Here is a 12,943-nt window from a genome sequence, read left to right as displayed (position 1 = left end):
AGAAAACTGAAAGATTAAGAGATTTGGCCTACACTCATTCTATCTTAGTTCAGATACAAATACAGACCAGGATGTCTTATTTCAAATCTAATACTATCTATTGTAAGCTCAGATATGATGCCTCTTAGGCACATACCTAAATCTGGGATTTGTCTGCTTTTTATCTCTATCTCTGTGGCTGCAGAGGTTCTGAAAAACTTAAGAGACCATCTGATACAATCCTCCTCATTTTACAAATGAGGAAACTCAGACAAAGATAGGTTAAGTGGCTTGCCCATACAACCAGTAAGTATCTAAGAGGGAACTTGAACCCAGATTTTCTGAACTCCAAGCCCAGCTCTCCATCCACTCCTTTTACCATGCTGCCTCATATAATATTTAAGAAAGCTGAAACGTTTTAGAGGGTTTGTTTTATACAACTTACAACTTTCGTACACGTAATCATGCACAAGATTTGCATCCGTTGATACCCACAGACCACATTCCTAGAAAGAAAGAACAATAAAATATGATTTTCCTTTCATATACAAGTTATTTTTCTTTTAACTTATTTTTCTTACAGAGAGAAACATAAGTACACAAACCATTTCATTACTCTACCCAAAAAGCAAAAGCTTAACTCAATATAGGGAAAAGTAATGTTAAGTGATGCTTAAAGATTTTATTTTATTTTTCATGAAAACTTATGTATTTTTTAAATTTGTGATTAAAATCCCAAGGAAGTTTCTTTTCATTTTGTACTATTTTAGCAATGTTCTGTATTTTGCAGTGACAACAGAATTTATTGAAAGATCTGGACTTCATAATGACTGGAGTTTTTGTTCCAAAAATATTAAAATGGTAAGAAATGTTAATTAATATATATATATATATGTATTGTGTATAAATTCAAACATACCTGAAAAACTGCATGGGAATTTGTGAACATGCCTAAATAATAACCACTGTTGTATAATTCCAGTTCATGGATCACCTGAAGAAAACAAATCAGTGGATTAATGTATTTATATCAACCTAGAGGGATGCAACATGTATGAAAGTCCCATGGCTGGACCCAGCTTATTAAGTACTTTCAGCAATAATGTCTGCAGAAGTGTAACCCCATGTTAGTAAATCTGTAAGAGACAGAAAAAAAATCTGGATGATAGAATCAAGTCTAAAAGGCCTCAAAAAGCTTGTAAAACTAAGAAAGTTAAATTTAAAAGAGGATAATATGAAGTTTCATATTAAGGTTTTCACATTAAGGTTCCTAAAAAGGATAATCTAAAGTTTTACAACAAGGCTTTTAAAAAAAAATTACATGTAGAAAATGGGAGGAAAATTGGGCTAACAGAAATTTAAGTTTAAAACGGAGAAGGGGGGAAGAAGCTGGGTTTTAGATAACCATAAACTGCAGCTGAGCTAAAAATGTGACATGAACTACCAAAAAAAAAAAATCCAATTTATTCTTGGACCATATTAAAAGAATTAAAATATCCAGATCAAGGGAAGAAATTTTCCACTTGTGTTCTACCCTGGTTCAGCCACATCTAGATGCCACATTTCAAAAGAAACACCAACAAACAGTAAGAAGATAAGTAGAATGATAAAATGTCTGGGAACTGTGATGTATGAGGAATAATTGGAGAAAATACAAATGCTTAGCCTGGAAAAAAATGCAAGGAGGATATGACAGCTGCTATGTGAAAAAGATATTAGGTTTATTCTGGGTAAAGGGGAAAAAAGAATTAGGTTTATTCTGTGTAGAGGGAAAAACCAACAAAAGTAGGTGGATGTTACAGGAAAATATTAAAAGGAACTTCCTAATAAGTAGAGCATTCCATAAAAGGAATGACTACTTTAAAAAACAATTTAAAAAAACAAATTCCCATTCCTAGAAATGTTCAAAGAAAAGCTGAATGAGCCTTTTTCTGATTTGTCCATATTCTTTATGATGCTTTACATCAAATATGTGAATGCTTTAGACCAAATATATGAACACACATATATATTGTTTTGAATATTGAAATAAGGCTTGTTTTGATTATTCAAAAATAGTTGCCATTCTGTTTTTTGAATGTATTTTCTTCCTTAATTTCATCTAAATCCTGAAATAATGGACAGTTCTGGAATGTAAATAATCCTATTTTATCAGTCTTGAATTGAGCCTATCCAAGGAGCAAGGTATAGGACCTATATCTAGATGTAGGTCCAAAATCACAGATCTTGACTTAAAATTCTCATCACCAACTCTGTGCAAAATTTCTAACAGATACCAAATACTTATGCTTCAGAGACATAAACAATGCAATGCTGTTTTTTGGAGTTTTTTTAGGAAAGAAATCATTCACTGAGCAAGTATTTTAGAAGATCTTGTATTTATAAGGCATTGTGCTTCACATCATATAATAACAGAGAGGAAGCACATTGTCTATCAGATATTAGGGCAGACATAGACACACAAAACTATAAATATGATAGAGGCTGAAGATCCTGAATGGAGTAAGAGAGACTTAGACCTAGTTTCAAATCCCACTACTAGAAGGGTGATTAACCCCTCAATTTCTCAATGCCTTTAGACAGTTTTCGAAAACTATAAAGAACTGTTGTTAAACTACATTGATAGAGGGCATTTCTTGCAAATTAAGACAACTCTGAGATACCACTACACACCTGTCAGATAGGCTAGAATGACAGGGAAAGACAATGCGGAATGTTGGAGGGGATGTGGGAAAACAGGGACACTGATACATTGTTGGTGGAATTGTGAACACATCCAGTCATTCTGGAGAGCAATTTGGAACTATGCTCAAAAAGTTATCAAATTGTGCATACCCTTTGATCCAGCAGTGTTTCTACTGGGGTTATACCCCAAAGAGATATTAAAGAAGGGAAAGGGACCTGTATGTGCAAGAATGTTTGTGGCAGCCCTGTTTGTAGTGGCTAGAAACTGGAAAATGAATGGATGCCCATCAATTGGAGAATGGTTGAGTAAATTGTGGTATATGAATGTTATGGAATATTATTGTTCTGTAAGGAATGACCAGCAGGATGAATACAGAGAGGCTTGGAGAGACTTATATGAACTGATGCTAAGTGAAATGAGCAGAACCAGAAGATCATTATATACCTCAACAACGATACTGTTTGAGGATGTATTCTGATGGAAGTGGATCTTTTCGATAAAGAGATCTAACTCAGTTTCAATTGATCAAAGATGGACAGAAGCAGCTACACCCAAAGAAAGAACACTGGGAAATGAATGTAAACTATTTGTATTTTTGTTTTTCTTCCCAGGTTATTTATACCTTCTGAATCCAATTCTCCCTGTGCAACAAGAGAACTCTTTGGTTCTGCACACATCTATCTAGGATATACTGTAACCTATTTAACATGTAAAGGACTGCTTGCCATCTGGGGGAGGGGGTGGAGGAAGGGAGGGGAAAAATCGGAACAGAAGTGAGTACAAGGGATAATGTTGTAAAAAATTACCCTGGCATGGGTTCTGTCAATAAAAAGTTAAAAAAAAAAAAAAAGATAGAGGGCATTTCTTTACAGTAATGAAATCACAGATCTGAACCGAAAAAAAACAAAAGGAAGAAGAAAAGTAGTATGATAGCATCTATGTTACACGTATGGTATAACCATACATATCTGTCAGATTTTCATAATCCTCACATTCAAGAAAATAATAACATTCCTGATGATCATTAGCCTATGAGGAGAAAAGGGAGGAAAAAATAAGCAAAAGTAGAAGTGGAGGAGGAAAGATGAAAAAGGAAAAAAAGGAGGGAGAATGAAAAAAAAAGAAAGAAGAGAAGGGAGAATAAAAAGAACAGACATTTTCCCATATCTATTGATGGTGATTATGTTCATAATTTTTAAGGATGTGATGCCCAAAAGAGGCAGTATGACATAATGGATAGATGATTTAACTAGACTAAGGATAGAATGATCCAGATTCAAATCCTTCCTCTGATACTTTTTAACTATGTGAATATGGGTAAAATACTTAACTTCCTCTGATACTTTTTAATTATGTGAATATGGGAAAGACACTTAATTTCCCAACCAGCTCTCTATTACTATAAATTATAGGCAAATTACTAGTCAGCATCTGAAAATGTTCCACCCTAAAAGTTCCCTCCACAATGGTTGACAAATCATCATAAACATCCAGGAAATACATGTTGTTTTACAGCACGATGCTATGCACTATTTATACTGAACAAATTAAATATAATCCTTGGCATTTAGATTATAACCTAAACTATGAACAGTAGTAGGCTGTTCAGTCATTTCAGTCATGTCCAACTTTCCGTAACCCCTAACAATAATATACAGAGATATATTAAGGATGTACAGACACTTAATAATGAAAATTAACTTCTGAAACAGTAAAGTTGTATTTGATGATTTTTTTATTGCTAGTTAAGTCTTTTCATGTTTGTGAGTTCATTCTACATAACCAGATTAAAACTCCACAAAGGTGGCCATTTATTTTAATATCTATTTTTCAGTCAACCCAACAACAGACACTTTTGATAACTCTACAATCTAACTGAGAAAACCAAACACAGATGCACACACAAGCAATAGGTTTCCCTATTCCAGGAACACTGTCATCTAATTTATAATAGCTGCAGGCTCAGCCAATGAAAATCCTACTGACCAAAAAAAAAAGGGTGTGGCCTTATTAATTTTACAAAACTTGTTAACATGGTTACATAAAATGATTAAGAAGCTTTTCTAGAGTATCATAATTTAACCATTTTTAGAGGCTCATTATTTGTAAACAGAATGAAATGTATAGCAAATGTGTCCAAATCTATTCTCTCTCTCATCTAAAACTGTGTGGGATTGAAATTCTTAGTTAACATGCTTAGCTATTTGTCTACCAGGATCTTTTAAGTAATTAAGTCATGTATTCTTTCTGAGATTCTCTTTTTTCATTTGCAAAATGAAGGAGATTGAACTAGACAATAACCTCTAATGTTTTTTCATAGGCTGGAGAAGCCAAGACAATTTCAAGTGAACATAGATATAGAAAATTGGTAGATTAAATCTTTACTTTGAAGAAAAGAGAAAGATATTTTCCTAAAAATAGAATTATAACACAATTTGTCTCTCTATTTAATATCATTAAACATAATGTCAATCTTTCCATAAATGTGTTCCAACTTACACTTTCTTCTGAAAAATCATTTGAACCGTTCATCAGTTTTACACTTTTATCAACAGCTACAAGTCCTATTAAGGATCTAGGTTGAGTTGCAGAAACTTTAAGAGCAACACTCTCAGATGGTTCGGCACTAACTTTATTCCAAGATAATGTAATCTGCAAAAGAAAGAAAATGTAATTAATTTAGTACATGATTATTCCCTAGGAAGTCACAGGATTACAGATTTAAAACTGAAAAGGACTGTGGAAGACATTAGTTCAACCCTACTCATTTGCAGATGAGAAAACTGAGACTCAAAGAGATTAAGTTCAATTGAAGCAACAAAGTACCCTGAAGGAGAAACAGGAGATAGAATGTGCCAGAAAAGTCAAATCACCACCATCACCTTGACCACCATTTCCCCTCAGACCATACTGATGACAGCCCAGACCTTAAACCTATAGACCTTGGAAACATTAAACCTGCTTCCATCTATTTCTTCATAGTCATCACTGAGGAGAGAAGTCATTGTGATCAGGGGGTTCATATTTCTCATCACCACCAACTGTTGACCCACTGCCATCAAGAGGCAATGGACACAGAAGTCCTGGGAGTGGCGTGATACCCCCACCTTAGATCACCTGTTTTAGTGCTAACTCATCTCTCACAATCATTTAGGGAGACTATTCTTATGGAGAAATCATCAGCCATCCTCATCAACTGTCAACCAGCTACCATTCACGGGCAAACAAGGCTAGTTGACAGAGTGAAGCATCCTGAGGCTAAGCAAGTCAGTCACCATCCTCCTCACTACTTTCAGCCCCTGGAGAAAACATCCAAGCACTCTAAACCTAAGAGCCTGGGAACAGCACTGCTTCCAGTCCAGTGTCTGCAGCCATCATCCTAGAAAGCAAATCCTGTGGAAATGCAGCCTGGAAACTGTTCCTGCAAGTGCTACAGTCACAACTATTGAAGACATAGAAAGTTCTTGATAACAAAGTCCTTGGCACTATCTAACAATTCAACATTAGAAACTCATGCATCCAGAGAAAAAACTATGGAGACTGAAAGTAAATCAATACATGATATGTTCACTTTTTTTCTTTTTCTTCTGTTTTTTTTTCCCCCCTCTCATGGTTTTTCCTTTTTGTTCGGATTTTTCTCTCCTAATGCAATTCATAAAGAAATGCATATTTTTAAAAATAAAATTTAAAAATTTTAATTTAAAAAAATTTTAATTGTTTTAAAAATAAAAAAGTGTTTAATAAAACATTAGAATCTCATATGATTTTATCAGTAGAAATGATAATATAGAAGAAAGGCTTAATACCCACTTTGCTGCTGCATCCTAAGGACCACGAGATCTTTCTATCTGACTTGCAGCCAAAACTTTCCATATATGTTGTCTCTCATCAGAATATAAGCACTTTGAGATCAGGGGCTATCTTATACTTTTCTATTTATATCCCCAGCACTTACTACAGTGACTGGCATTCAGAAAGTGCTTAGTAAATGCTTTTTGACTTACTGATAAGAAAAGACAAATAAGAAATTTAGAGAAATTTATAAAAACAAATCCAGAGCAAAGAAAGTGAAACTAAGAGGACATTATACACAATAACTACAATAAAATAAACTTAAATTGTTCTAAAAGGCAGCTGAACTTGAATTATAAAGGCAATGACCAACATTGGATCTGGAAGACAAATGATAAAATATACTTTCCCTTCTCTCAAAAACAGTGCCAAATGTTGTATAAGTGCCAGACATAATCAGTTTTATTTTTTCCTTCTACAAATCTACGTATATATACATATATTTGCAGAGGGGCAGCATATTGAAAAATAACCATAGTACCAAAAAAAAAGAATTGATTAACCTTTTTTAATTTCCTAATCCAGCAACTTCTCACCAGCAGCAGATCAATAAAACTGATTCAAACTGGTCATAGATTCAAACTGGATGAGACTCCAGAGCAAAAAAGTACATAAGGATTCTATATTTTCCTTGGCATGAGGCAACCAGATGCTTTAGAATAGTAAACAAAATAAGCAAATAAATACGTGTGTGTGTGTATGTATATATATACACACATTACATATATATACACACATACAAATACATATATATACACATATATATGTCAAGAGAGAAGTAGAAAAGCAAAGTATGACAAAATGCTGAATAAAGGCACTAAATTAGGCAGGAGTTAAGAGGACAAGTGATCATCACAGCAGACCATAATAATAACAACCAGTAATAATAATAGCTAAAATTTATGTGGCACTTCAACATTTGCAAAGAACTTTGCATATATTATCTAATTTGATTTTCATGACAACTTTGAGAGATTTATGCTTCATTTTACAGAGGAATTTGAAACTAAAATTAAATTATTTGCCTAGGGTCACAAAGTTAGTAAATGTCTGAGGTAGGATTTGAACTTGAATATTTCTAACTCCAAGTCCAGTACTCCATTCATCTAGATATTAGAAAGAACTTCATAGAGGAGACAGAACTTAAAAGCTGGACCTGGAAAAAAGAACAGAACTTAAGTAAGAGGAGGAATAGTTTGTGAGAAAAGATGTGAATAAAGAAACAGAATAAGAAAGTATATATGTGGGGAAAATTAAGTGCATCAATTCAACTGAAGCAAAATTCTTACATAAGAGAATTCTGACAGAAAAGATTGAAAAGGTAACAGAGGGCCCTGAATGTCAGGTTAAAAGATGCTTTATATGAGAGGACTGATACGTAAAACATAGTTGGGGTTTTTTTAGAAAAATTAATTTGACATATAGCAGAGGTATCAAACATGCAGCCCATGTTGAGTAAGGTCCAAAACTGATTAAAATGTAATTGAAAAATACTTAATATAATTTAAATTAAATTAAATTAAAATAGAACAAAACATAGATAATGTTAACAGGTGATTTTATAATTGGGCCTTAGTGCCCCATCTTTTTAATTTCAGTTTGACACCACATATAGAGATGATCAGAGCTCTCTGATGAGTGTTTACAGCTTCAGCAACTATCAGGGAGTTATTTGGAGAAGTGTACAATATTGTAGCATCCTGTGCAAGACAGCTGACATATTACATGCTAGTGAGTCAAGGAAGGGAAATACAAGCCAAAGGAGAAAGTGTAGAGGACAGGGAGGAGGGTCCGCAGTTCCCACAAGGGACCCAAGTTGGGAGAAAAACAAAATACAAGATAGAAAGTTTATGGTTCATATGAACGTCTCTGCAGAATGGCAAGATTCCAAAGCTGAATCATGCAGAAAGCATAGTTGCAATGCCAGAGAATAAACTGTTGTATGAGTCAACCCCATTCTGATTCCCCAAAGTTCTGATTTTCCAGAACCTGACCTTACAGCTTAGTCAGAGACTGAGTTTGCCACATCTTTTTGTGATTCAGTGTCCCTTAGGGGATCATGGAAATGAAAACCTCAGCCTTTGGTGATCACTCTCTCTCCTGATACCCTATGGAACTTCTTGCCTATACCAAGCATTGCATCATTTTGCCTATTTTACCTTTTATTGTGATGTATGTCCCAACTCCCTGAATAGACTAACCCATAACTTCAGTGGCAGCATGAAACTTTCACAAAATGTTCATAAAACCAGAATAATAATGTTAATGTTCAGTAACTAAATTCTCAGAATCTCTGCTATGAGAAAGAACCTCAACAACTAATTAGTCTCACCCAACTACAAAAGTAATCTCAATTGTAACATATCCTAACAAAAATCACCCTTCTTCTGCTTGAAGACCCTGGGGGAGAAGATTAGGAAGGAGAGGAAAAAGGGGGAATCTAGCATCTCTTAAAATAGTTCAACCCACTTTTGGACAGCTCTAATTCTTAGGAAAATTTTGCCTACATTGAGCCTTTGAAATTTCTAATCATTATTCCTAGTTCTGTAATGTGATGGGGCCAAAAAAACCAAATCTCACCTCATCCCCACTCCACAAAAGAACATTTCAAATATTCTAAAATAATTGTCATTTTCTCTTTGCACCTCTTATTCTCCAGGCTAAGTATTCCTTCCAACTGAGGATCAAATTTCATGGACTTAATTAAGGCCCTTCATTATTCTTGCTGTTTATCCACATTCTTCATAAAGTATAGTGAACTAAAGTCAATACTCAAGAGGAGATCTAACAGGGTAGAGTTCAGAGAGAGTACAATCTCCCTAAATCCCAGGAGCTAGGCCTCTTTTATGGTTTTGTTCTGTTTTTCTTTCTTGGCCTCTACATCATACAACTGACCTATATGGAGCTTGCAGTACACTAAGATCCCCAGATCTATTTCAAATCATCTTATATACAATAAGAGTAAATAAATGTCTATTATTGAAAATGTGAGACCTTTGAATTTGTCCACAGTTTGAGACTGCATAAAGATGGCAGTAATGAAAATGAAAAAAAAAGGAAAAGAAAAAGAGGGGTGGAAATGAAAGATAATATGTCATATATTTACTAGAGAAATGATAGTCAAATACAATATCTCTTTAGCTTTAATTTATTTTAACTATTTACTAAAGTATTTCTTCATTCTTTCAAGATCACAAAAAGTCTGTATCTATGAAATCACCACAAAGCCATTAGTTACTAATCTTTAGCAAAAAATCATGAATCCCAAGCAGGTAAACAATGCATGGACACAAAGGACAGTCAGGAACTATCCACCATGTTCCAAGGTCTCCAATCAATAACAACGAATTTATGATTTTCTGTACTCAATTCCCATACCTGCTAAATGTTACATTCATTGGCAGAAACAATCATCACTGGCAGAAGGTCAGTCAGCTCAATAGTTTCTATCTCCAATAGCCATGACTTTATGAGATTATTAAAAACAGAATATCAGGTACAAAGGTTAAATATGGAATCATGGAATGATGAAAGAAATGCTGGATGTATAGTCAGGAGTTCTTGTAACTTTGATACTTATAATTTGTAGAACCATACACAAATCATTTACTTTCCAAGAGACTCAGTTACTTCATCTGTAATATAAGATTAATGTTAAACTACCTGCCTCAAAGGATTCTTCTGAATCCTCAAAGGAATTCTCTAAAAACTTCAAACCCTATATATAAATATGAATTGTTAATGTCATTAACTACTGTAGTGCATAATGCATTATATAATCATATTATATAGAGATTAATGGATTTAGATATTAATGGATTAAAACATGGATACAAATTAATTTATTTATTTTAGCCAGAAAAATTTCAAATATATAATTAAAAAACTCCAAATTGTTCCTGGACCACTTACTGCTAATCCCTGACTAAATTCTACCAAACTCTGGCTGACTGCTTCCTCACTTTCCTTACCTGCTCTATCCACTCAGATCTCTACACTAATCCCTTATTCATTTTATTCCAAATTACTACCAAACAATTTCTACAATCCAAATGCTATTTTCACCTCTCTCAGTCTGTACAAAAAGAACATATGATTTTTGTAGTATTGTGTATTATTTCAATATACATTTGTTAAGCACTTCTTATATGAAAAGTACCTACTGTATAAAAAGCAGCACCTATTAAGTACTGAAAAAAATAAAGCATTTATATAGAGGATTCTAAAAATCTTAGGGAAGCTGGAAACTTTTGGACTTTCAAAACATACCATATAGGACATGGGGCCAATCCTCTTTCCTTATAAACTATAAGCAACATTAAACCCACAGTCACACAAATGTGTATGGATATACATAGAGATAAATGCACACTCAACAATACAAGATAAGTGAAAATGTTGCTGCACTTATTCATCTCTGAAATCATGAGCTTTGATCATTGCAGAAATACATGTAAACAATAAGAGGAGTGTCAAGTAAACTGATAATAGTTAATCAAATAATAAATGAAATCTTTATCTCTTGAAATCTTTTATCTATTTTACCAAAATTCTAGCCTTGAACTTTAAGCAATTCACATTAACCTTTCTTTTCTAAACAACTATTTAGGAACATACCTTTTTTTCATTTGTAATTACAACCTTGATTCTGATTTCTTACCTTATTCTTAAAGACAAGTTGGACAGGAACTTTCAGGACATCATTTATAATTTCCCCATCATCTCCAACATAGTACACAATTATACAAGCTTTTGGAGCCCAGGAATTTTCTGGTGTTAAAAAAAAACTTGAGGAGTTCTTTTTGCCTACTGCAACTACCTGGCTTTGGGATATCACCTGAAAAAGAAAATTTAAATTTACTTTCTGATAAAGCCAATACTATGATCTGTAATAGCTATTTTTCTACATTTATCATCATTTCAAGTTCAGAAATATATGTTTGATTTCAGTCTCAAAATTCTTCAAGAATCAAATATACATTGGTAAGTATCCTGTGCTAATATACTCATCTGAGTTAGAATTTATTTGTATTTATCATTAGAAAAATTTAAGATACCTCTAATTAAATGGTTTACTATAAACATAAACATATATAAGAACTTACAAAATTGGGGGGGAGGGATTAGTTTAGTGAAGCAGAAGAGGCAAATTTTCCCATTTGTGTGGATCAGTTTTTTACAAGTGAAATGTTGGAAAACAAAAAAGAAAAAAAACAAAAAACATCTGAATATGATAATGCAAACTTAACAGGAATGAAGAGTAAGAGAAACAAGGAAGAGAAACATTAAAATTTTGAAATGAGACTGACTGACTTTCTAGAGTTTCATCTCCACAACTGGAGACATGTAGTTTTCTCTAAGTCAATTTGGTGCTATGGAAGGAGCTATCTCTTGAAAGGTCTTGGGTCTGAATTCCATTCTGCTATCACAGATACCTATATGGTAAATTGGGGCAAATTATTTTTTAACAAATCTGGCCCTCAGATTCTTCAACTATCAAACTAACATAAAGATCTTTGCAAATCTTAAAGAACTATATAAATGCTAGTTTATTATAACATTATGACTCATAAATTTACTGAGTGATGGAGCCAGTCCCTGGAGACCACAGAGCAACAGTATAAAAGAATATTTTGAGGGTAATATATGAAACAGTCTGGATAAGAATGATGTGGAAAGAAACACAGAAAGACTGCTACACACATACAGTAATATGGCAAATAATGCATAATATATTTTAAATTGCTACATTACCATATAACTTAGTTCCTTCATTGGCTTGTTGCTAGTGACAATCACTTCAAAAGGTGAGCCAGCCTAGAAAAACAACATTCTCGTTAGCAAAAAAGAATCATATGGCTAATTATAATTATTGATAATCACATGAATATACTTACCTTTACATTTTCACTTCCTGCTTTTAATTGGATATATGTCATACTAGGAGACTTAAACATGCCATAAATTGATAAGCTATTCACACCATCAAGAAAAGAAGCCTGTTAAAAAAAAAAAAAGTTTAATTTCAATTGTTTTAATATCTTTCCACTAATTCTTGGCAATCAATAGAAATGAAACATATATAAAATATGGAATAATCCATCCTTTTCAAAATAAAATAGACTATATTTTTTAAAGCAGGTAAAATGTACACCATTAATACTAGATATTCACAAACATAAACAATTGTAAACTAAAAGAATATTATGCTTCAATACTTCAAAAAGTAAGTTTTCAATGATGTAGGTATTCCTCTCCACCAATACTAGTTTAAACCACTTCAAACCTTATAAGATCATAATCATGTTTTGTTGTGGACAAAAATGATTTATCATGGTGGCCAGCCTTCTAATAACAGAGCTCTATGCACTAAATCAGGCTGGTCCCTGGAGAAGAAATATTATTAATAGCTAAGAGTCCATCACT

The 12,943-nt window shown here is 33.3% G+C and overlaps 1 protein-coding gene across 1 annotated transcript in view; it reads right to left on the bottom strand.

The window, feature by feature from the left end:
- The window catches only part of CD109 (CD109 molecule), a 156,467-nt gene that overhangs the window by 59,277 nt on the left and 84,247 nt on the right, over positions 1 to 12,943 (bottom strand). Inside the window, exons 12-17 of the mRNA XM_051997274.1 lie at positions 12,415 to 12,516; positions 12,272 to 12,334; positions 11,178 to 11,354; positions 5,165 to 5,317; positions 899 to 973; positions 425 to 485 (exon numbers count right to left, since the gene is read on the bottom strand). Coding sequence (XP_051853234.1) covers positions 425 to 485; positions 899 to 973; positions 5,165 to 5,317; positions 11,178 to 11,354; positions 12,272 to 12,334; positions 12,415 to 12,516 — 631 coding nt within the window. The remainder of the gene's footprint in view (positions 1 to 424; positions 486 to 898; positions 974 to 5,164; positions 5,318 to 11,177; positions 11,355 to 12,271; positions 12,335 to 12,414; positions 12,517 to 12,943) is intronic.

This window comes from Antechinus flavipes, chromosome 4, assembly GCF_016432865.1.
Source record: "Antechinus flavipes isolate AdamAnt ecotype Samford, QLD, Australia chromosome 4, AdamAnt_v2, whole genome shotgun sequence".
Lineage (NCBI taxonomy): Eukaryota > Metazoa > Chordata > Mammalia > Dasyuromorphia > Dasyuridae > Antechinus > Antechinus flavipes.
The sequence above is the reverse complement of the archived record's forward strand: the minus strand, read 5'-3'. Positions and strand labels throughout refer to the sequence as shown.